The sequence below is a fragment of the Heterocephalus glaber genome, unplaced genomic scaffold, assembly GCF_053883595.1.
Source record: "Heterocephalus glaber isolate CG9 unplaced genomic scaffold, H.glaber_assembly_v1.0 deba00001673, whole genome shotgun sequence".
NCBI classification, from domain to species: Eukaryota; Metazoa; Chordata; class Mammalia; order Rodentia; family Bathyergidae; genus Heterocephalus; species Heterocephalus glaber.
This window is the reverse complement of record NW_028258410.1, coordinates 23,393,569-23,418,622: the sequence shown is the minus strand read 5'-3', so window position 1 is coordinate 23,418,622 and position 25,054 is coordinate 23,393,569. Positions and strand designations below refer to the sequence as shown.

The window sequence follows — 25,054 nt, the reverse complement described above, 5'->3', positions numbered from 1 at the left end:
GGCGGGGGGGGGAGAGGGACAGGCTCGGCGAGGCCATGTGATGCTGGGCGAGCGAGCCGCCGCCGCCGGAGCCGCCTTCTTCCTCCTCGGATCGCGGCCGCCATGGCGACCCCCAACAACTTGACCCCCACCAACTGCAGCTGGTGGCCCATCTCGGCCCTGGAGAGCGATGCGGCCAAGCCGGCCGAGGCCCCCGACGCGCCCCAGGCCGCCAGCCCCGCCCATTGGCCCAAGGAGAGCCTGGTTCTGTACCACTGGACCCAGTCCTTCAGCTCGCAGAAGGTAGAGCCGCGCGGGGAGACGACCCGGGGGGACCCGGGGCTTGGGGTCCTGCGCGCCGGGGAGGGGTCCGACTGGCCCTGCCTGGGCCCCAGAGCAGAGCCCCCAGTTCTGGGAACGTCCATTCCGCCTGTTCCCTCCCAGGAAGCGCCGGCGCATTGGGGGCTTGGAAGAGAGACCGAGACAAGGGGAAGGGAAGGGGCGCCGCTGGGAGCCTCCGGAGGGAGGGGAAGCGCTTTCCCCAGGGTCCAGCCGTCAGCCTTCCCTCCGCCGCTGTCCGGGACACAGCGGCCCCCTTGTCACAGCCCCTCTGTCCTGGCTGGGGCTTTCTCTGGCTGGCGCTGGGAATGTCTGTCCCCAGCCGTGCCCCCTTCCCCTTCTCTGGAGGTGCGAAGGCAGGAGTTAACGCCGCCCCTCGGGCCAGTCCCGCTCGCCCGGCGGATCCGCGGTGCTCTGCGCTTAAAGGCACAGACCGGATGCCCCTGAAACCCTCTGGGCCCAGGGGAGCGGGGGCGGGGAGCAGTTGGAAATCCTGCCTGGTGCTAAGCTATCAGGGTTCCTGCTTCCGTCGAGTGAGCCCCAGGACCGACCATCTCCCACCCGGTCCTTTCTCTGGAGCACGCTTTAGCACCATGGCCAGAGCCCAGCGGCCGCTCCAGCTGCCTGACCCTCGGACTTTCCCTCTCCTTGGAAGAGCCTTTTGTTCCATTCCCTCGTTTTCCGGATGGAAAGACAGATTCCGTGCAAAGAAAGGGCTTTGGAACCTAAAGACTTGTTTTGGATTCTTGGTCTAGGCAGTTTCATCGTCCAGAAAATAGGATGATGCTAATGATAGTAGCCGCTTCGAATTCCAGCCCTCTGGAGAGGGCTTCGTGTGTTGAAGGGGTGGCATAACTTGGTGCTCCCAACGGGTCCTACTCACACCTGAGCATGCATTAGAATTACCCAGTGCTCCCAGGTAAGACTCTGCCTGCTGGATTTGGCCCCAGAGGTCCTAGTTCCATGGCCTGGTGGTCAAGGCACTGCCTCTCCAACAGGACCCTGGGTGATGCTGAGGAAACTGGACCACTGGGCACCTCTGATTAGCTCGGTTTAGGGTCGAGACTCTGAGGCCAGAAAGACCCCAGTGGGAGGGCCTCTTTGTGGAGCTGTGCACAGGTCACTCTGCCTCTCCAGAGCCTCAGTGGCATAATCTGTGCCATGGGGCCAGTGCAGTCACTTCCACAGAGGGCTATTATGAAGGTGAAATGGCATGGCACACAAAAAGTGCTGCTACTGCTGCTGCTACTACTGCCTGGAGAGGGACACAGCTCTGTTAATAATGGGTGTTATGCACGCCTGCTTCTCAAGTGCAAGGTCCTGAGAGTTCGATCTCCAGTACCAAAAATAAATAAATAAATAAATAAAATAACGGGTGTTACGATGTCACTAAAGTGCTAGATAGTGGGGCCGGAGTCCAGCTCAGCATAGAGGTCATGGTTAGCATGTGCAAGACCCTAGATTCAATCCCCAGTGTGTGCATGTGCGCACACACACACACACACACACACAATGCTAAGTAACCAAGGGCCAGCATCACTCAAGGTCATCCTGGAACTCATCCATAACTCTGCACATTCTTGCTGAGCACCTGCTGCACACCAGGCCCTGTGTAAGGCACTGGGCATTTTCAGATTAATCAGACTGACCTCCAGATTCCAGAACCTCCTTCCATCCAGACCGTCAGGAATCAGCCCCCAGTTGTTGGGCCTGGACGGGAGCAGGGAGAAGGGATCTCCCATCTCCATCCCCTGAGGGAGCCTCCTGCTCTTCCCTCACAGAACATTTCCTATTCAGTCTGAGCTCAGGGCTCGAGTGGTGCTGTAGTCGGGGATGGGACCGCCCACTGCAACCCTACTTTTGACAATGTCTCCACCAAGCTAGCCTAGACATCCTCCTACCTCCCCTGCCTGGGTCTCCCCTGCAGGAATTCCAGAGGCAGTGTCACCTGGCAAAAAAGACATAGGCTCAGCACTCACAAGGCTTTGGGTTCCAGTCTCATCTTTGCTGTTCACTGGGTGAATGACCTAGGATAAGTCACTTCATCTGTCTGAGCCTCATCAACTTATCTGGAAAAGGGGACTTTGCATTCTTCCCTGCTTAATTCCTGGGGATTTTAGAGAACACAGGCAGATATTAAGCACCTGGCATGCAGTAGGAGCTTAGCAGGCAAGGTTCTTGCTTTCCCTCCTCCTGGAAGAGGCTTGCTCACATGCATATATGCTCCCCATTGTGAGAAGCTTGTCCTGAATGGCACATGAGCTATTAATAGCACTAAATAGCTCACCTGCAGGTGAGACGGGCAGTGTGTTAGGTATCTGGGGGCTGTTCCAGACCCAGAGGGCATCAGAACAGTGCAGGGGTCCAGAGCCCCAACTTTGGGGCCAGATAAGCTGGGCTTCAAGCTTAGCTCTACCACTGACCAGCTGGGTCATCCTGTACAAGTAGCTTAAACTTCCCTGCTTCTGTTACCCAGTCTGTAATTGAGAATAACAATACTGCCTCCCAGACAGGATCTTTGCAAGAATTCACAGAAGGACACAAGCAAATCATCTAGAATAGCATGCAGTAGACAGGATATGCTCAGTAGGCACCAGTGCGGGTTATAACACATGGGGTGAGGGATCGGCCAGACTTGAGGCCCAGCCCCACCCTGCTGCTTCTCGGCCACATGGCCATGTATAGTATCTTCATCTCTCCAGGTGTCACTTTTCTCGGCTGGGAATGGCAGGGCCTTTCCTGATCAGAGGGTGTGTGAACTGAGTGACATCATCCACGGTCACATTCTAAGCATCACACTTTACACAACAGCTCCTTAACAGTGAATTTGCTCTTTTTTTTGAGACAGGGCCTCACTTTGCAGTTTAGGCTGGCCCTGAAATCACTAGGTAGCCCAGGCTGGTCTCGAAGTTGTGATGATCTTCCTGCCTAGCTGGGATTACAGGCATGGGCCACCGTGCTTTTAACAGTGACTTTCCAAGCACCGTGATCACAGGTGACAGTTTGGGGCCACTGGGTCTGCAGGAGGCTCCAATGTGTAGTGTTATGTGAATGTGCTTCCTGCCTCGGCCTTCTTTACTGCTGGGAGCAGGAGTGAGGTGAGAGGGACAAAGATGCTGGGAATCGAGAACAAGACTGTAGGGCCGGCAGCCCCACTACCTGGCTGTGCGATCTGGGCCATGTGATCTGGGCCATGCGATCTGACTCGCTCTGCTCCTTGGGTTCTTCAGTGGGAAAACACACTTGAAGCCAGGCATGGTGGTGCACACTGGTAATCCTAGTGCTCTGAGACTGAGGCAGGAGGATGGCAAATTCAAGCCCAGCCTGGGCAAATTAGCCATATCCTCTCAGTAAAAGAAATTTTAAAAGGGCTGAGGATGTAGCTTAGTGTGAAGGGTATGGATTCAACCCGTAATACTGCTAAATTGGTTAATTAGGTACTTAATTAAATGCATTAAAAGGAAATGCACTAGATTTGTGATATAACCTGCCTGGCTGCCTCTCTCCAAGCATGGAAACGGCCCTTGCTGTCTGTTTCCCCTGCCTTTTGTACACCCTTCTGTCCTCACACTTTCCAGCTTTTTAGGAACCAAGATTGCTCCTTGCTAGCTGTGTGACTTTGAGCAGGTAACTTGCTGTCTCTGCCTGTGTCCTCTTTTGTAAAATGAGGATATTGGTAGCTGCTAGTACCCACGTCACTGGGTGTTTGTAGGGACTAAAAGTGAATTCATTAAAGCTCTTGAGAGTGTCAGGCAAGCAGAAGTGCTCTGTGGACCTTAGCTGTTGATACGTTGTGATCTCCACCAGACTGTGTCTCTCAGGGCATCCCTGGCTTCCTGCAGCAAGCCTGGCTCAAGGTCCCCTAGCCCCATTCCATCCAGTTCTGCCATGGTCTAAGATGGACCTGTGGGAGCCCCTCATCCAGCCTTCAGCCCCCAGGGCAAAGAGACAGAGCGAGGTCTGGTCCTGCTAAGGACCAATCCTGACTCCCAGGCTGCAGGAGAGCAGCAAGAGGTGGAGGCTGACCTCTGTCTCCCACCTCTGCCTTGCCTGCCACACTCCTGGGCTGTACCTCCCAGCATTGCCCCTGCTACACTGTCCTCCCCTGCCAAGAAGAGGCCCATAGGTGAGAACTGATAGGGCAGTGCCAGCCACCACTCTCCTGCTCAGGAGCCTGCAGTGGCTCCTCAGTCCCTCCAGGAAAGCACCAGGGTCCCACAGTGGCCCTAGGCCCTACTGCAGGTTTCTACCCTTGGTTGGATCAGGGCAAAGTCTGGGAGAACTTATAGGCCCTTCTCAGAGTGTCTCTAACTGAGTGAGATATAATGCATAGGACGGTGAGGAAAAAAAGGAAACTAACCATATTGAAGTACAGCTATCGAAATATTTTAAAAACAAATGTGTTACATAATGACATGGGTGTTTCTGCGTTAACCCATTATATAACAAGATCTAGCGGCAGGTCTGCTCACTGCTGGCACGCAGAAGTCGAGATGAGTGTACATATTTGGAGGCAACTGCAGCAACTGTGAAGTGGGGCTGACACTGCCGTACTTTGTCGCTCACATCTGTAGCAGAAGAGCAGGCCTATGCCAGCTTCCACTACTGAACGTGGACATACAACCTCCCAGCCCAGTCCACAGACCACCTGAATTTCCTCAGGAGGCTCTTGGTCTGGTTGAGAGTCTTGATTAAAAGCCCTGGTGCATGATCCCTTCTCTTTCATTCCTGCAGTCCTGGGGATCAAATCCAGAGCTGCTCTACCACTGAGCTACATCCCCAGCCCTCTTCATTTTATCTCACTTAGATCCCCAGGCTGGCCTTGAACTCGTGATCCTCTGCCTCAGCCTCCTGAGGAGCTGGGGTTGCAGGCCTTTGCTACCACACCCGGCTCATTGTCCTTTCTGAGTCTGTTTCTTCCCATCTCCCAGTCTCCCATCCTCTCCCATCTGCCCCGCTGCAGCCACGGTGCCTCCTACTCCGGCTTGCCAAGGGCCTTTCCAATGGCCTTCTCTCTGCCTAGAACTCCCCTTCTAGCGCCCTGGGTGACTACTCCCTCACCTTGCTCAAGCTTTGGCCCAAATGTTGCCTCCTCAGAGAGGCCTGGCCTGACCAACCGCCCTATTTTAAGCTGCAGCAGACAGTTTCTCCCTGCCACTCTGCCACTCTGCCACTCATCGTGCTCTATTGTTTTATCATTTTAACTGCTTGTTACCTGTCTCCCCACTGGAACTCCAGTCCCCTTGGGGCAGGGATCTGAGTTTCTTTCACTGCAGCCTCCATTTCTTAGAGCAGGACCTGGCACATAGTCAGCACTCAGTGATTAAGTATTAAAAGCGATGCATTTGTAAGCCAGGAGGTGTTACATAAAAAAGCTATTTGAGGGCTGGGGATGTAGCTCTGTGGTAGAAAGCTTGTCTAGGATGCCCAAGGCCCTGGATTCTATCCCCGGTACTGAAAAGGTATGGGGTGGGGGGTGGGTTGCTTGATTATGAAATTTACAGCTCCTCTTAAAAAAAAAGTTGCTAAGTTTTTTGGGAAAAAATTATTTGTGATAAATAAACTAAGGCTCAGAGACTCATAGTGACTTTTATGAAATCACACAGCAACTACATGTCTGGGCAGAGATGCCAAAGCAGGGCATTGTGTAAACAAAGGCTTGGCTGAGGGGGGAGAGCACCCGCATAACAGTGAATCACTGACGGCAATTTCCAGGGACTCACAGGGAAGTGCTTCCTCGGCGATGGTCAAATCTGGTCACTTGGGGTGGTGACTGCCTAAGTCTGCCACTAGGAGGCAGAGATGGCAGATGGCTTTGGTGGCAGCATGCCCTTCCCTCAGGCTTGGCTTCCTCTCTAGGTTCCCCTCCCCTGGAGGACGGCACATGGCCCTGGCCTGCAGCTCAGCTAGAGGTGAATGTTTCCTTGGCTACCTGCCAGGGTGACTGGGAGCTGCAAGCAGGGCTGCTGTGCTTCTGAGGACAGTCCCCCTGCCAGGCCGCAGTCACACCTACCCCTTCCTGGGGCCGAGGGCCCTGGCAGGGCAGGAGGCTGACCATGTGACCTGCCAAGGGCAGAGACCCAGGTCTCTCCACCCATGCAGAGGCCCTGCATGGCCAGGTGACCCGCAGAGCCTGACTGGATGTCCCTATGGAGCTCAGGGGGTGGCTCCAGCCCCTCTAGCCCTGTGCTCTGGGGCGTTGGCAGGGCACACACTGCCCTGGAGCCAGGTGCATGCATCTATTCACACTCTTGCTCATGCACACTCACATCCACACAAACACATGCAGTACTTGAGCACCCACACTTGTGCACTCATCCATGCATACCCACACTCCTCACAGCCAGACCCAAATGGATGCCGCCCCGGGCTGCCCCCTCTCCGGGCAGCACCCTGTCCCTGCCCCCGGGCAGTCCCACAGCAGCACCACAGGGCACTTTCCGAGGGTGGCTAAGCCCCTCCTTTGGCTGATGAGGAAAAGGAAGCTCAGAGTCGGGCAGGGACAGCTCCAAGGTCACACAACATTGCATGGCTAAGCCAAGATGCCGAGCTGGGTCCCCACCAGCAGCCCAGGGGCTCTGCCCACACCAGGGACCTCACCTGTCGGACTCTCTGGCTAATGGAGAGAATAAATCTGTAGGTGCTGTGTATTCAGGGCCAAATTACCTCTCCCTGCAGTCTGCCAAGCCAAAGGGGTTGTTCATGGTAGCTGTGATGTGTTAGCACCAACCAGGAGTGTGTGTGTGTGTGTGTGTGTGTGTGTGTGTGTGTAAGAATAGTGATGTTAGATGTCAGGACCTGCGTACTAACCTCCTGTGCTGTTCTGCCCTCCCCTGGAGGTGCAGTGAGGCAATCAGGTGGAAAGGTGTTTGGAGGACATAATGGGCTCAACTAATGTTGGCAAGTTATTTTGCACCTTACTTTGCTTCCTACACAATAGGAGAAATATAGTTATTGATTCTGATGGTGATCAGAATTTCTGTGAATTTTCCTGCTTCCCTCCACCCCTGGAGGCCAGGCTGAGTGCCCTATCACAATAACGATCATCATGAACTGAATGCCACCTAAGCGCCAGACATGGAGTTGACACTATTAGTACTCTCAATTTGCCAATAAAGAAACCGAGGCCCAGAAAGTTGCTCACATTCACAGGGCCTGTCTGGCAAGTGCAAGGTTCTGAGTTATATTCCCGGTACTGGGAAAAAATTTTAAAAATCAATCAATAAATAAACTCACAGGGCCAGAAATCCCATCCCGCGGGTGTCCAGCTGTAAAGCCAGCCCCTACCCACCAGACAGCACTACCCCTTGTTGCAGCGCAGGGCTGAGCTCCTCCCAGCGCCAAGTACATCCCCTGGGACCTGCTCCCCTCAGCCGGGTGCCCGAGAACCGGCTGAAAGCAACCATGTCCCCCTGTGTGTGACCTCTGACCTCCCTCCCTGCACGCCCCGCCCGCCCGGGCAGAGGGTCTCCTGTGTCCGCCCGCCTTCCCCCGCTCTGACCCTGGCGCCTGCAGGTGCGGCTGGTGATCGCCGAGAAGGGCCTGGCGTGCGAGGAGCAGGACGTGAGCCTGCCGCAGAGTGAGCACAAGGAGCCCTGGTTCATGAGGCTCAACCTGGGCGAGGAGGTGCCAGTCATCATCCACCGCGATAACATCATCAGCGACTACGCCCAGATCATCGACTACGTGGAACGCACCTTCACCGGAGGTACGGGCGCGCCCGCCGCAGGCAGGGTCAGTCGGGGTCCCTGAAGCTTGGTAAGCCGGCGAGCTCCACGGGGGCCAGGGGCAGGGCCCAGGCTTCCCAGAAACAGCCACGGGACACAGGCCGGGCTCCCTGCCCCAGGAACCACAGAGCCACGGGCACAGCCAGACCTTGGGCCCAGCGACCTCTGACCCGGGGCTCTGGGGCTGTGGCCCCTTCCTCAAGACCCCCGAAGTCACAGGCACAACCACAGACCCTCAAGTCCTTTGAGTCCCCACAGGCAGCATCCAGCTCTCCCAGGGGATTCAGCTCCCCGAAACCTTGATGCACAGTTGGGGCCAGACTCCTGGGACCCCGTAGATATGGTCTCAGACACCGCAGAACCCCTCAGACAAAGGCAGGACCCTGACACCCTCAACTTGCAGGACCTGCTGTCCTCACCTTCTGCTTGGCTGGCAGCCACTGAGAGGGGTCCGTTGGCAAATGCAGGGTGAAAGAAGGTGAGGGTGGGGCTGGGGGCGCTCACCCCACTCTCCAGGCACTGACCGGGTCCATCCCCACCACTGCAAAGGAAAAAAATACAAAGAATGTGAGTCATTTATCAATGATCCCAAACCAAAGAGACTTAGGTGTTTTTAAACTCTAGGCTTCCAGTCTCTTGAGATCAGGTGACACTGGTCACAGACCCTACTTGGCCATAGTCTGAGTCAAGAGCAGCTGGCCCTGGGGGACAGGTGGGCACAGCCCAGAGAGGAGAAGCAGCCAGTGGGCCACCCGGGTCCCCGCTCTGCAGTGGCTGAGTCCGGGAAGTGAGTGTGCCTGCCTGGAAGCTCTGGGCTTGATGCTGTGGGGTTCTGGGTGCTAGCGCTGGTGGTTCTCTGCAGAGCATGTGGTGGCCCTGATGCCCGAGGTGGGCAGCCTGCAGCACGCACGGGTGCTGCAGTACCGGGAGCTGCTGGATGCGCTGCCCATGGACGCCTACACACATGGCTGCATCCTGCATCCCGAGCTCACCACTGACTCCATGATCCCCAAGTACGCCACGGCTGAGATCCGCAGTGAGTGCCAGGGGTGGCGGGAGCCCCTTGCTCTGTGGACAGGAGTCCCCTCTTCTACACCCTGTCCTCCCGTGTCTCGTATCCTTGTTGTCCTCCCCTCCTCCCCCTCCTCCTCTTCCCTTCCCCATCCGTCTTCTAAATCCTGTTGCTAACCGAACGTGCCTCTCTCACTCTCTAGCAGTCTCTCTCTCTCCCCACCCCAAGATCCTGCTCTTGTCCTGTCACCCTATAGAGGGTGCCGGGCTGTTGGTTCTCCAGAGGCTTTTGTTGTCCTGAGGATCTAAGGACCTCTCACAGTAATCCCAGAGCTAAGGAAGCTGAGACAGGAGGATTGCTGCAAGTTTGGGGCATAGTGAGTTCAAGGCCAGCCTGAACTACATAGTGAGACCCTGTCTCAAAAAAAACAAAACCAATTTTTGCATCTAGTCCAACCAGTGTGATCAGGGCCGCATGGAGGCTGTGGACCACTGAAGATGCCCATCCCAGCCCATGGGGTCATGGTGACATCCAAGAACGAGGTCAGAACCATGTCAGGCTCTGGGCTGGGGAGCTGAAGGACATGACTGGTGGCAGTGTAGCTGAAAGGGGTGGCAGAGCATGTATGTGAGATGGGTAGCAGGTATGGCAGAAGAGGGATTTCATCCAGAGGACAGTGGAGAAAGCTTGCTGGGCAGTGACAGTGCAGATCTGCATTTTGCAAAGAGTGGACCGAGCCACTGGGAGGCCCTAGCTGTGATCCAGTTGGGCAGTGATGGTGGCCTGGCCTGGGGGGAGCAGTCTCAAGTGCTTCTGGGCTGGGCGCTCCCCTTGGCCTGTCCTGAGCCATCCGAAGAGTCTCAAAAGGGAGAAGGGTCCAAGGCAAGCCCCACCCTCTCCCTCCTTTGAGAAAACAGAGAGAATCTCAGGACTCCAGCCCGGATGACAAGGAGAGACTTGGAAGGGAACAAAGGGGGCAGGAGCCGCTGCAGTGACCCCACCCTAGTTGGCCCGAAGTCTTCCTTTGGCCTGGCCTACCCTCCTGAAGTCCACAGAGAGCCGTGTGGGCAGCCCCAGGGGACAGGCAAGAGGGAAGATGTTACACTTGGCCTGCACATTCATGAAACATCAGTGACACTTAATATAGCCCCAGAGCTGGGAGAAGCCGGGAGTTGTTTACCGGGAAGTGTATCAGGCCAGGCTGGTGGGTGGTGAACCCCAGAGGGAAGAAACTAAATGACCACAGCATCTCACTCCCTCACTCATTCCATTCCTTCCCTCAATACTCACTGCACTCCTGCTTGGTGCCAGGACTGTGTTGGCCTTTAAAGGGAACCTAGGTGAACCTGACAGAGCTCTACTCTGCAAAAGCTTGCATGCTCTTGGGAGAAATACGCATCCAGAGATGACTACATTAGCATCAATTTCCCTGTTCAGCAGGAGTACAGGTCGTGCACTGCAAAGGTGCAGGGGGACTTTTTGCCAGACCCCAGGTGAGTGGAGTTGTGCCATGGCAGCTGTAGCTAGGGTGTGCGCGCTTTCTTTGGCAGAAGTTTGTAGAGAGTACACTGGAAACAAAGGCACTGAAGGTCTGATGCCCTCGAGGGTCAGGGAGGTTTCATGGAGGAGGTGATCATCAGCCGGACTTAGACGGAGGTTTGGGGGAATAGAGGATATGGCTGTCTCCGGAGGAAGAAGCGGAACAAGCAAAGGCCTGGAGTTTTGGAATGGCCTGGCACACTCAGAGAGCAGGAGCATTTGGGGTGACAAATGTGCCATCTGAGGGCAGGGACCACTGGGGAATTTGTGGGCCAATGAGAGGGGAAACACATATCCCGCATGTCCCTTGGAGGCACATGGAGAGCGGTGACGCTGTCTGAGGGAAGGGGTGGCTGGGGTGAGCTTCCCACAGTGGGGGCCAGGCTGGGGGTCTGTGAGGAAGGTGACCCACGGAGGTGGGAGGGAACAAGTGAACAGAGGTCTGCACTAAGTAAGGACCAGAGGCTTGGAGAGGAGGAATGAGAAAGACAAGGAGGGCAAGTGCTGGGGACCTGGGGCTGAGCCTAGGCGAGGAGGAGCTAAAGACAACCCTGGGCTTGGCTTGGCTTTGTGGGGGGAGGGGGAGGCTTCTTGCCCCCTTGCACTCCAGGTAGCAGCTCTCTGGGTCCCACAGCTTTGTGTTCTTCCTTACCGATGATCATCAGTGTCATAGGACTTCATCATGGGTCTGTCTCTCCCACTAATGAGTCTGAGCCTTGGGCAGGCGGCCTCTCTTCTGTCCCGTGTTACAGCCTATGGTGCTTGCTGAATGTTGGCTGTGGACACTTACTTCCGTGACCTGAGTTTGGATGGACTGACTCACAGCTGTGTGGGGGAGGGGAGACAGAGGCACCGGGTATCCGGGATGGAACCTTTCCTATTCTCTGCCCAGGACATTTAGCCAATGCCACCACAGACCTCATGAAATTGGACCATGAAGAGGAGCCACAGCTCTCTGAGCCCTACCTTTCTAAACAAAAGAAGCTCATGGTGAGTGTCCCCACCTGCTGGTCTCCATCCTCACCCTCCATTCCATGGAAAGGGAAAACTGGGGAAGCTGGCAGGAAGTTGAGAATCAGCTGAAGGTTTGTGGTGGAAAACCATGGGCTTGCTTTGCCTATTTTGTCTCTTCTGCTATTTACTGTCACTTTGACCTTGGGCAAACCACTGTCACCTTGGGGCCGCATGTCTTAGTCTGTGTCTCTGCAGACAGGGCATTAGACACAGGTTCTTGATAAGAATGTATCAAGAGAGTGCTCTGAGGATCTCAGTAAGGACAGGAGGGACAGGCAAAAGGAAGCAACCAAGCCTTAGCAGCCTCATGGAAAGTTCTGGAGCATAAAAGGCACCACACAGTGGGTCCACCTTGTGGCCACATTGGCTGGCATTGGCTGCAGACTGCCTGTCAGGTAGGAGGTCACCTCCCCCATGTTTCTGAGCAGGGAAGCTCCTCATTGGCTGCGAGCAACTCTCTGGAGAAGTGCAGCTGTTGGTCCCCTAGCAAGGGTGCTACCTGCAGCTGGAGATAATGTGCCAGCCCCATGGCAGAGATCTGAGAAAGGCCAAGCTCATCAGACAGGCATAAGCACCAGATGAAGGCACTTTTTATTTGGAGCCTAAGCTTGAAGAAAGGAGTTTAGGCAAAGTTTCCTTCCTGACTCCAATGAGGCCAACTCAACCTTTGATCCCTGCCTGTTCTGCTGCAGGCCAAGATCCTGGAGCATGATGATGTGAGCTACCTGAAGAAGATCCTTGGGGAGCTGGCCATGGTGCTGGACCAGATCGAGGCCGAGCTGGAGAAAAGGAAGCTCGAGAATGAGGGTGGGTGCCAGCCCTGGGGTGGGTGGAGCTATAGCCTTCCAGCATACTCTATCCTGTCTGCCCAGCCCTAACCTCTTTTTTCCTCAAAGAGCTCAGAAGATCTATCAGTTGGGATACGGGGTCAGATAGATGTAGGTTCAAGTCCTAGGTTGGCCACTTACTAGCTGAGCAACCTTGGGAAAGGTTCTGATCTTTCTGGATTTCACTTTCCCATATATAAAGTGGAGATAATAATAGGACCTTCCGCAGAGCTGTGGAGGCACTGACATACATGCAGGGTGCTTAGACCCCAGGGCTTAGTATATAGCAAGAGTTTAATAAAGGCTGCAGGTGAGGATAGTAGTGGTGGTGGTGACACTATCCACTATACCATCTCACCTTGCCCTGTGCAAGAATGCATTGTGCTTCCTTTGTGCTGCAGCCAGACATCCAATTTCACCCAGACTCCAGTGTTGGCTCTTCCTGCTCTTGAGCAAGTCCCTGATCAGACACCAGTTTCCTTCCCACCCCACACCTTGGTTCCTGCAGCCCCTCCAGCTGAAGTCCCTGTTCCACTCCAATCTGCTCCATTTGCCTGTGACGCCCATCTTTGCATCAGCCCTTCTTCCAGTCTTGCTCTGAACATTTCCAGCTTTCTCTATTTTTGGAGCCCCATTTCATCTCCTTGACATGGCAAATGTTTGTAGCACAGGCAGCATGCATGGTCACACTCCCAGCTTCCTGCATGGGAGCTGCAGAGCAGTGTCTGAAAACAGGGGTCTAGGTCAGACATATTCCTGTAATTCTAGCTATTTCAGAGGCCTTACTCCTTTCTGGAAAACGCATGGTGTAGCAATCTCAAGGAAGAACTTTCTGATTTCTATCAGAGTGCGCTCAAGGGCACCATTAAGAAGCGCTCTCAAGGAACAAAAGTGTAGAGGGTCCAAGGCTGGCCTTTGAGGTCAAACAGAATCTCAGCTCCATCCTTCTTTGGTTGGTTCACCTTGAACCTCAGACTTATGTTATTTCCTTATGTATTAGTTTGTCAGGGGTGAAAAAACAAAATCCCAAGGATGGGTGGCTTAAATAGCAGAATCCTATTGCTTCACAGTTCTGGAGGCTGGAAGTCCAAGTTCAAGGTGTCAGCAGGGCTGGTTTCATCAGGGGTCTCTCCCTGACTTATAGATGGTACCTTGTCACTGTGTCCTCACATGTCCTTCCTCTGTGGTCCATATCCTGGTGTCTCTGAGTGTCCCGTTTGTTCTTAGGAGTACATCAGTCAGACTGAGTCAGGACCCACACTAACATCTTCATTTTGAGTTAATTACTTCATTACAGGCCCCATCTCTAAATACTGTTACATTCTGTGATACTGAGAGTTAGGACATCAATATGTGAATTTGGAAAGAGAAAAAATTTAGCTCTATCTATAACTATATAAAATTGTTTAGTAATTTTATTGGTTTATTTGTTTTTGAGATAGAGGCTTGATAAGTTGCCCAGACTGGCCTTGAACTCACAATCCTTCCATCTCAGCTTCCCAAGCAGCCAGGTTACAGATGTGCACCATTGTGCCTGACACAATTTATGTATTTAACAATACTTACTGTGTGTCAGATGCTGTTCTAAGCTTTATAGATTTCAACTCTACAGTTTTTTTATTTGTTTGTTTCTTTTTTGGTACCGGGGATCGAACTCAGGTCCTTGTGCTTGCGCAGCAGGCAGTGAAACCACTGAGCTAAATCCCCGGCCCAACAGGGCTTTTTTTAACCTCCATTATTTTTCATTCATTTATTCAAATATTTATTGAACACCTACTACGTGCCAAATCCTGGAAGTAAAATTGTGAGCGAACACAAGATACTGTTCTTCTTGGGTAATTTGTGATCTTGGGGAAGAAAAAGACATTAGTCAAATAATCCCATTTGTAAACACAGAATTACAAACAGCAATAAGTGTTAAGATCAAGAGTAAATGGGCAAAGGTCAGGAGTGTAGCTTACAGGTGGAGCGCTTGCCTAGTATGTGCAAGGTTCTGCACCCAACCTCAATACCAGCAAAAAGAAGAAAGAAAAAAACAGAGTAAGATAGGCAGGACAAATTGCATAAAGCTTGACAAGGTCTGACAAAGTGACATTCAAAGAGACGTGAAGGATGAGAAGGAGCCAAGGGAGGGAGCAACCACCCAGACAGAGAAGATGCACGAGGGTGGCAGAGAAGGAGGGCCTGTGGAGCTACTGGGCAGTGCATGGTGAAGAGAGGGGCGTGAGCGAGGGCAGAGCCTGCCGGTGAGGCCCAGATGAGATCACGGGCTGAACCCGTATTACAAGGGTTGTGTTTACGCTGGGAGCAATAAGATGTCCTTAGAGCATTTTGAGAAGGGGATTGTGTCTGTTAGCTTTGTGGCACAATAAACCAGTCCAAGTCTGAGTGACTTAAAAGAAGAACTATTTTTTGGTTCATGATTTATGGCTTGGCAGTTGAGCTGGGCTTGCCTGGGAGCCTTGTCTGTCCCCCTTGGAGTGACTGGCTCCACTCCTACAGTTGTGAGCAGGAGCATGAAGTGGGCTTGCTGGCCTGGCTGAGGTTGGCTGGTACAGCCTGGGCCATGGATGTAGCTGGGCCACCTTTTGTGCCTCATCCAGCAGCTAAGCCAGGCTCCTTCAGGCAGTGGTGGGCACAGAGTCATGAAGAATGGTTGGAGCCCAAAGACCAGATGTCTAAAACTTCTTGCTGCCTCTGCCACAGTTGCAGTTACTGAAGTCCCATGGGCTACAGCAACTGACCTGGCAAAACCCAGATTGAAGGGGTTCATCAGGTCAGCCTCCTGGGGTAGACAGCATGGAGAAGGGGGGATCTAGAAAGGCACATGGAGACACAAGGCTTTGGACAGGCACAGAGGACTGCAGAGAGATTGACCTTGGGGTGGGCTGGCATCAGTGGGGTGATGGAAGGCAGAGGCATGAGCCTGGGCGTTTTCAGGTTTTGTGGTGGAGACTGAGTGTTTTTTGTCTGATAGCTGCTATTTTCTTTCTTTCTTTTTTTTTTGGTACTAGGGATCGAACTCAGGTCCTTGTGCTTGTGAGGCAGGCAGCAGAACCACTGAGCTAAATCCCCAGCCCAGCTGCTATTTTCTGAATGAAGCATGAGGTGATGTCATTAGCTGAGAGGGATCTAGGGACATGGTTTGAGAGGTGTAAGGAAAAAACATAAAAAGATATCAAAGTATCTCTGCAAGGAGCGAGGAAGCGGGCCTACTGGATAAATGTAAAAGGATCCTGCAGTGCTCAGTACACTTGCAGGCTTTGCTGTCCTGAATTTACAATAAAACTGGATGGTTCCATGGCGAGAGTCTGTTGCAGGCACAGCTGGCAGCCTGAGAGAAGTGGCAGGTGTGCTTCATCTGGGCCTGCGCCTTTGCAAAAGGGATGGCCAACTGGAGGAGAGGAGGGGTAAGTCGAAGATATCAGGCTTCTGGAGCTACACCGACTGCTGCCCGGCTGGCACACATATGTGGTCACACAGAGTAGTACCTGTCATATTTGCCTATAGACACACACACGGGTACTCCCTACACATATACATATCCCATGTCTGCTGGAGAACAGCCAGATACACACCATGTGTTGCACTTACACAGGTGGTAAACCACACTAGGTGGACACCATGCCCACATGTCCAGATACCCACAGGCATATGAACAGTTGGTGCACGGACCTGTGCAGGTGACCCAAGATAAGCACACAGACCAGGCAGGACAGACACATGGACAGCATGCACCTTGAAAGGGCATGAGTAACGGTGGAGACACTTCTATGTTCACGCTCATCTGCATGTGAAAAAGAGCAGCATAAGGTATTAGTTTAGGAGCACAGACTCTGGAAACAGAGGGCTTGGATTTCACTCGAGGCTCTTCTCTGCCACTCGCCAGCTGCATGGCTTTGGCCAACTTACTTAACCTATCTGTGCCTCAATTTCCTCATTTGTAGAATGGGGCTAATAATCACACCTACCGGGATTGTTGGGGATTAAGGGAACAATACCATACTCTAGGGTGTTTTTCCCTCTCCGGCTGTCCCTTCTCTCCTGGTCGCCTGGTTTTTCCTTGCTGCCCAGTCTCTAACCTGTGGAGGGCCACAAGGCTCACATAATCGTGGCCCTTTCCTCAAGCCTGTGTACACTTGCTCCCTTGCCGACACCATGCAGTCCGCAGCTGGGGAAGTCCACGCCTCAGTCCTGGCTCTTCCCACTGTCCCCACCCCCACCAAGCTCACCTCCCCAGTACCTCGAGGAGTCCCCTGATCATCACCAGGAGCAACTCCTGCCTGCCCCATGTCCCCGGCCCTTTTCCTGCTTCATGCTTACATTGCCAAACCTCAGGCCCAGTTAAACCCAACACAGCATCCATCCAGTGCACCTGTATCTCTGACCATAAGATGGCTGTGAGTATGGCTGGGGGACTCACAAGGATGCTGACTTGAACTTGTGACACGGGCCTCAGGTGACCTTAATGCTGACTCAGCCCCCCCCCACTTCCAGGTAACTCCTTTGTCCTTCACCTCTACCATTTCCTCCAATCCGCTCTCATAACTGATTCTTCTCTATGTCACTGAGAAAGTCAAAGCATTAGGAAGAGGTCTTCATAACTATCCACCACCCTCAACTACCCACCACCAGTCACCGAATACACACACACACTCACACACACACACACAGTGATTTAGAAACTTAAAATGCATCTTTGTTAAATCACATCTTGATATCTCTGAAATTGGAATGTTTCTCACAACCAATAGTTTATCTCTCTGATTTTTGGGTGGGTGTCTTATATCTGATGGCAACTTAGATTGAATGACACAGAGTAGTATGTTACCAAGGATGAACTGTCCTTGAGCTATCTAAGACCAGTCCTTTTTCTAGTGCACTGGGCCCCCTCCATGCTCATCCATGCAATGACACATTAGGGATTTTTGCCACTCTTTCCTATAGCAGTTTCCCCCTCTCCGATGGACCATTCCCATCAACATGCATTTTCATTCCACCCACTTTATTTATTTATTTAATTTTATTTTGGGGGGGGTACCAGGAATCGAACTCGGGTCCTTGTGCTTGTGCAGCAGGCAGTGAAACCACTGAGCTAAACCCCCGGCCCTCCACCCAATTTATAAACATGCTCTTGACCTAGCTCATGCTGTTGGCCCTATCCTTCCCATTCCAGCAAAACTCCTGAAAGAGTTATCTTTGCCCACCATCTCCAATTTCCTTTTCCCCTTTCTCTCTTGAACTCCTTCCAATCAGGCTGTCATCATCAGCATTCTATTCCAACTGCTCTTGTCAAGGTCACCAGTCACTAAATGCAATTGCCAGTGTCTCAGGCCTGCTTGTATTTGACCTTTCTGTGATATCTGAACATGGCCAGGCACCCCCTCCTCCCTGGAATACCTTCTTAACTTAGCTTTGGAAACACTGGACTCCTTAACCCCTTTATACTATGTGTTAACATTGGCCCCTTTGATTGAATATTTTTGATTAGCACATACCCTTGTACATGATGATTACATTCATTGTGAGGAAGAGTAAGACATGCATTTAACATATCTTAATTCTCTTTCTTTCCCTTTCCGTCTCTTCTCTCCTCCTTCCACCTCGAGGTGCCCTTCCCATTTATAAAAGATCTAGCTCCATGTTTCTTATTGTCTATACTTTCTTTTGGACTCTAAGTTATTCATACTTTGGAGCCAGGCATGTTGGTGCATACCCGTGACCCTAGCATTCCGGAGGCTGTGAAAAGAGGACAGCAGCAAGCAGCCAAGGCCAGCCTGGGCTACCAAGTGAGTTCAAGGCCAGCCTGAATCACCTAACGAGACCCTGCCTAAAAAAGCAAAAGATATTTATACTTTGAGTTTCTTATGTAAGAGAAGTTATGTGATATTTAAGGTTGTGTATCTGATTTATTTTACTTAACATTATGGTCTCAAGGTGCATCCATTTTCCTACAAATGACTCAAATTCATCTTTTTTAAAGGCAGAGTAATACTCCATTGTGTATAACACCACATTTTCTTTATCCATTCATCCATCGATGGGCATAGAGGCTGCTTCCAAGATTTAGTTATTATGAGTTGTGCTGCTATAAGCATGGGTATTCATGTATCACTGTAATATAATGTCTTTAACTCTTTTGGGAAGATGACTAGAAGGAGAATAGCCAAATTGCAGTTTCTCTGTTGGTTGTTTCTTCTGCTGTACAGAGGCTTTTTAATTCTAAATAATCCCATTTGTTGATTTTTGATGTTATTTCTTGTGCAATCAGGGTTGTTTAGAAAGTCCTTACCTGTGCCTATGTCTGCAAGAGTTTTATCTACTTTATCTTCCAACTGCGTGTTTTTGTTTTCATATCTAGGCCTTTGATCCACTTTGATTTTATTTTGGTGCATGGTGACAGATATAGGGCAAAATTCAATCTTCAGTGTAGGTGTAACCAGTTTTCCCAGCATCATTTGTTAAAGAGCCTATCTTTCCTTTATGTGTGTTTTTGGCCCCTTTGTCAAAGATCAGATGGCAGATGTGCTTGGGATTGTTTCTATATCCTCCATTCTGTTCCATTGATCCACGTGTCTGTTTTGGTGACCGTACCATGCTATTTTTATCATGTAGCTTTGTAATATAATTTGAAATTGGAATTGTAATGCCTCCTGCTTTGTTCTTATTGGCCAGGATTGCTTTGCTTTTCTAAGTCTCTTCTCGTTCCGTATGAATTTTAGGATTATTTTTTCTAGTTCTGTGAGGAATGCTTTTGCTATTTTGATTGAGATTGCAATATATCTATATATCAATCTTGGCAGGATGGTCATTTTGATAATATTGGTTCTACCTATCCAGGAATAGGAGATATCTTTCCATTTTCTGATGTCCTGTATTGAAGTTTTCATTATAGAGATCTTTCACTTCCTTTGTTAAATTAATTTCAGTAAATTAATTAATTTTAGTAAATTAATTTACTAAGTATTTAATTTTTCTTAAAGCTATATGAATAGTATTGTTTTCCTAATTTCTTTCTTAGTGAGTTCATTATTGGTGTACAAGAACTCTGATTTTTGTGTGTTGATTTTGTATCCTGCTACTCTGCTGAATTTATTAGTTCTCGGAGTCTTTTGGTGGAATTTTAGGGTCTTCCATGTAAAAGCTTCCATGTCATCTGCAAATAATGATGGTTTGACTTCTTCCATTCTTATACAAATTCCTTTTATTTCTTTCTCTTCTTTTTTTTTTGGTACTGGGGATCGAACTCAGGTCCTTCCACTTGCGAGGCAGGCGCCGGAACCACTGAGCTACATTCCCAGCCCTTCTTTCTCTTGCCTGACTGCAGCAGCTAACCTTTTGAGTATTATAATTGAACAGGAGTGGTGAGAGTGGACAGCCTTGTCTTATTCCTGACTTTAGAGGAAAAGTTTTCAATTTTTCCCCATTTAATATGATGCTGGCAGTAAGTTTATCATAAATGGCTTTTATCAGATGGAGAGAAGATCCTTCTATATACTGATTTTCTGTAGAGGTTTTATCATGAATGGATGTGGGATTTTGTCAAAGGCATTTTCCTGCAACTATTGAGATGATCATGTGATTTTTGTCCTCACTTCTGTTTATGTGATATGTTACGTTTGTTGATTTGCATATGTTGAATCATCCTTGCATCTCTGGGATGAAGCCTACTTGGTCATTATATATGACCTTTTTGATGATTTCTTGCATTATTTCCCAGTATCTTGTTTAGGATTTTTGTGTTTATGTTCATTAAAGAGATTGGTCTGGGCTGGAGATTTAGCTCAGTGGTTCTGCCGCCTGCCTCTCAAGCGCAAGGACCCGAGTTCCATCCCTAGTACAAAAAAAAAAAAAGAGAGAGAGAGAGAGAGATTGGTCTGTAGTTTTCTTTTTTGTTTGGGTCCTTGTCTGGTTTTGGGATCATAGTAATGCTAGCTTCCAGGAATAATTTGGAAGTAGTCTTTCCCTTTCAGTTTTGTTAAAAAGTCTGAGTATTGGCATTAGATCTTGCTTGGAGTTATTGTAGAATTCAGTGGTGAATCTAACAGGTCCTGGGCTTTTCTTAGTTGGAAGGGTTTTTGTATTCTGCTTCAATTTCATTTTGGCTCCTTTCTTAAAAGCAGAACAGAACAAGTTTTGGGCTCATTATTTTTGTGGGCAGTAGTGTCCAGGCGAAACTTAATGACATCTGTTTCTGTTATGCTTCCTTTTATTATTTCAGAGAGCTTATGGGAAATGACATTGTTCATTCAAGTTATTCAGTGCAGATTTTTTTCAAGTGTCTACTGCGTGGCAGGTTCAGGGCACACAGCAGCAAACAAGCCAGATCCACATCCTTGTTCTCATTGTAGGAGAAGACATCAGATTATAACAAAATGAATCTGTAAGATACATGGAGCCGCAATCGTGATAAGTTCTAAGGGGGAAAAGAAAGCAGGGGAAGGGGTGGTGACCGTTGGGGTTGGGGGCTTCAATTTTAAGTCAGTGACCCATGAAGCTAGCTGAGAAGATGCTATTTGAGCAAAGACCTGAAGACGTGGAGGAAGGAGACCTGGGGCTCCACCAGGCAAGCAAAGCAGCAAATCCAAAAGGCTTGAGCTGGGCACGTGCCTGGCGTGAGGACTGCACGGAGGCCAGTGTGGCAGGGAAACACGGGAAGATGGGAGGTCTGGAAGGGACCTAAGGACCACCCGCCTGGAGCCTGGGAGGGCTTGAGGGGCTTGGCTTCTCCTCTGACCATGGCAGGACATCTTAGAGAGCTGTTCATCTTGTAGGTGGCTGTTGTTATTGTTTTGTGGTGCTGGGTATCAAGCTCATGGCCTTTTACTTGCTAGGCAAGTGCTCTGCCACTGAGCTACATTCCCAGCCCTTGATTTAAGTTTTGTGGTTTTTTTCAGGTTTCAAATGCATTTTTTATTTACTATTTTTGATGACCATAAAGAAGTGTTTCCACTATGGAGAAGAAAGTTAGCACAGTACATTTTCATGACTGGGGAATGGATTTTCAGAAGTCATCTTCAATGGGGTAAAAACTTAGAAAACCAAAACAAAAATGGCCTGAATGTTGAGATTCAGTTCTTTTATATCAAGTCCCTTGATATAAAAACAAAACAGAATTTAAAATAAAACAAAAAGAAGGGGGAGGGAAAAATTTTAAAAAGAAAAACTGAAAGCAAAAGGAGAGAAGTTAAGAGGACTCATTGCTTTTCTGACTTCTCTTCGGTCTCCTCTCCAGGGTCCTTGTTCTCCTCCGCCTCAGAGAGAGCGTCTAGCTTTTCAGCGACTTTTTCAGCATTATCATTTTTGCCCATTCCTTTTTTCTCTCTCTCTTCAATCTCTTTCCTGCATTCTTCAAACTTTGTTTTAAATTTTTGTGCTTTCTCGGCATTTAGGAAGCGGACGGCAAGCAGCTCCGGCTTGGGGTACTCATCAGCGAAGTCAGCTTGGGTATTGCAGACCCAGGCACGGCCACTGCCAGCGTTTGGCTTTAGCTCCATCCTGGGCGTGATATAGCGGTTGGCACATATCTGCAAGGTCTTAGCCCTCCTCCTGAGGAGGCCGATGGTCCCCTTATCCTTATGCTTCAGGAGCTTGACGTCACTGGCGGGTGCCTCATTCCTTCCATTCTGGACTCTCATGCTCTGAAGCAAATCGGAACAACTTTGCTCGCGTTTTTAAAAGTTCCTCCTCATCTTCCTCCAGCGTTTTAATTTCTTGCTCAGGAAGAGAAGCTATTGGTTCAAACTGGGGGTCGCGGTTGGACTCGTCTGCCTTCTCAGTAGAGGGAGGTATCGCGGTCCTCGTGAGTCTCCTCGGCGGCCGCCAGGAGGGCGCGGTGGTCGCTGACTCCGCGGCCCCTAGGCGGCTACTCGCAGCTCCTTTCCTCCGCGTCTAGCCCCTTGGTTTAAATTTTAACAGGATCTCTCTGGCAGTGTGCTGAGAGACGGGACTGCAGGGGCAAAGGGCCAAGAAGAACTTAGAAGGGACTTGGGGATGATTTGGGTAGGAAATAATGGTTATTTTGACTGGAATGGTAAAAGTGAAAATGACATCAAAGTTTAGATCTATCTTGAAGATAAAGCTGATGAGAATTGCTGGCAGGTTGTGGTGAATGAAAGAAAAAGAATTCATGGTGGCACTGAGGCTTTTGGCCTGAGCAATGGAAAGGCTAGGGTTGCCACTATTGAGACAGGAACAAGTATGGGTGGGCTTAGGGGTGAAATCTTGAATTCTGTTTTGGACATGTCAGATCCGAACCTCAGAGTGGATGCCCAAGTAGACCTGTCAAAGAGGCAAGCGGGTGTGTGGGTCTGGAGTAAAGACGTATCTGCACTTTAAATGTCAGAGGGCTGGGGATGTGGCTCAGAGGTAGAGCACTTACCTAGCACAGGAGAGGCCCTGGGTCCCACCCCCACCACTGAGGAGGGGGAAAAAGCAGCTGCTTTACAGAAAATTAGAGATAGTACATGCAAGGATAGGGCAAAAAGTGGTGGAGGGATGAATGGTACAGGGTTAAAGTGGGACAGGGATGAACGACCTTCAGGGACACGGGCAGGCAGACCAAAGTCCTGGGCTGATGGGATAAAAATGAGTGTGTGGCATCTCCTCTTCTCCTTCCTCTTCAGGGAAGAAATGCGAGCTGTGGCTCTGTGGCTGTGCCTTCACCCTGGCGGATGTCCTCCTGGGGGCCACCCTACACCGCCTCAAGTTCCTGGGACTCTCCAAGAAATACTGGGAAGATGGCAGCCGGCCCAACCTGCAGTCCTTCTTTGAGAGGGTGCAGAGACGCTTTGCCTTCCGCAAAGTCCTTGGGGACATCCATACCACCCTGCTGTCAGCTGTCATCCCCAACGCATTCCGGCTGGTCAAACGGAAACCCCCGTCATTCTTTGGGGCATCCTTCCTCATGGGCTCCCTGGGCGGGATGGGCTATTTTGCCTACTGGTACCTCAAGAAAAAATACATCTAGAGCCAGGCCCAGGGCCTGCTGTCGACTGTCGGTGTCTCTGTGCTGTGTGATTCCTAATGACCTCTCAGTAACTCACTGACCCACGAACAGTGGATGGCACTTCCCCCCTTGTTCTGAGTAATTCTATCATCAGTGTGAAAACATTCCATAGTTTAGAAGTAGACGTCGCCAATGCTATGACTTGAGGCCACGGCTCTACTAGAGGAGAGAAAGAGTGAGGCAGTGAGTCAAACAGAAACGAAACAGGAAGGCCATTTCTCTGCATTCAAGGTCTCAAGATGGAACTGTGAGGACTGGTTAGGATCTGAGGTGAGTCCCAGGATGTTCCAACCACCAGGGCCCAGGTTCTGGGAGGTGCTGGAGCTCAGAGGGCCTGACCCCTCGCCTCCTCTTCCCTCTTGCCAGGGAACTCTTCCACAGGACAAAGCCAACACCAAGACTCGACTCTTCTAACCGGTACCTCTGGCTGGGGCTGAAGAGCCAGAGGCCCCTGAAGATCAGAAGGGGCTTCGTTCTTCTCCTGGACATAAACTGAGACAGCACTGGCTCAAGCCAAGGCAGTGATACCCCAAAACCTGGCCATGGCTGGGACCAACAACATGAGCACACCCTCTCACTCCCCTCCTGATCTGGCTGGTGTGTTCGGCTTGGCTCTTCAACAGAAACCCCTGAAGGCTGCATCCACCATCCACTTCCTACCTTGAGTTGAGTTTTCCCACCCTGTGAGGTGGGACTTTCAGCAAAAGCCATGTTGACCTTCTCGGAGAAGGTCAGTCCCAGCTCAAGTGCAGGGGTGGGTCCCTCTCCACCTCCTTTTACACCCACCTTTCCCATTATTCCAGGGGCTCCCTCATGCTGCATGCACAGGGAGTTTCTGCATCCATGCTGACTCCCTTGGTCAGGTCTCACTTTCCTGTGCCTTTTGCATGCTGGGAAAGGGTCTGGGTATCACTGCTGCTCATGCATAGAAACCAATGAAAGCCCCCAATAAAGCATCCAGGAGGAGCAATTGCTTTTCGTTTCTAAAGCTGTGTTGTTTACCCAGCTCTCATTTCCAAAGTTGGGGCCAGAGGGCTGGGAACACAAGGTTTGAGAAATGGGACTTCACAAGGGCAAGCAAAAGTGGAATTCAGGTCCCCAGGTGCTGGGTCTGGCCAGCTTCTGGATAGCCTTTCCAAAGCTCTGACCTTGACACAAACCCACCTCACTTGGGCACAGTGTTTCCCAGTTTACAGAGTATGTTCACTACCATATGCTTACATTAACCTTCAGGGTGTACCCAGGGCACATGCCCTTTTCCTGAATTTCCAAGTAGGAAAAACGTTAAAATGCTCAAAGAATATTAAACCAGGAATATAAGGCATAGTTTTATAAATTTTGAAAAAACTATAAAAAACATATACATGTTTTCATCAAGGTAAAAAGTAATAAATAGCCAAGACCAAGATAATACCAGGGTAGAACTTGAAGACCACACTGTCTACCCATTGGGTTACCCAAACATCTATGCAGACTCTCCCTACTCATAACCAAAGAACACCTACATTGCACTTAGCCTACCTAGCAGGATCAACTGCCCTTGTAAAATGAGGACATGCTTATTCTCTCTCCAGAAATGGGACTCACAAAGCCCCGTCAGTGAGTTACC

General features: G+C 50.6%; 1 protein-coding gene and 1 pseudogene across 1 annotated transcript; one reads left to right on the top strand and one right to left on the bottom strand.

The window, feature by feature from the left end:
* Window positions 1-102: 102 nt before the first annotated feature.
* Gdap1l1 (ganglioside induced differentiation associated protein 1 like 1) lies at window positions 103-23,436 on the top strand. The gene is made up of 6 exons (XM_004858193.3): window positions 103-282; window positions 7,834-8,026; window positions 8,908-9,081; window positions 11,489-11,586; window positions 12,303-12,417; window positions 23,063-23,436. The coding sequence occupies exons 1-6, from the start codon at window positions 103-105 to the stop codon at window positions 23,404-23,406; spliced, it is 1,104 nt and encodes a 367-aa protein (XP_004858250.1). The 3' UTR covers window positions 23,407-23,436.
* LOC106010528 (ran-specific GTPase-activating protein pseudogene) lies at window positions 17,426-23,039 on the bottom strand (annotated as a pseudogene).
* Window positions 23,437-25,054: the final 1,618 nt, after the last annotated feature.

Excerpts from the sequence above, each read along its gene's own strand:
- Gdap1l1 (XM_004858193.3), top strand. The coding sequence starts at position 103 with ATGGCGACCCCCAACAACTTGACCCCCACCAACTGCAGCTGGTGGCCC. Across the intron at positions 8,027-8,907 it reads GGAACGCACCTTCACCGGAG|AGCATGTGGTGGCCCTGATG; the intron begins GTACGGGCGCGC and ends GGTTCTCTGCAG. Across the intron at positions 11,587-12,302 it reads CTAAACAAAAGAAGCTCATG|GCCAAGATCCTGGAGCATGA; the intron begins GTGAGTGTCCCC and ends GTTCTGCTGCAG.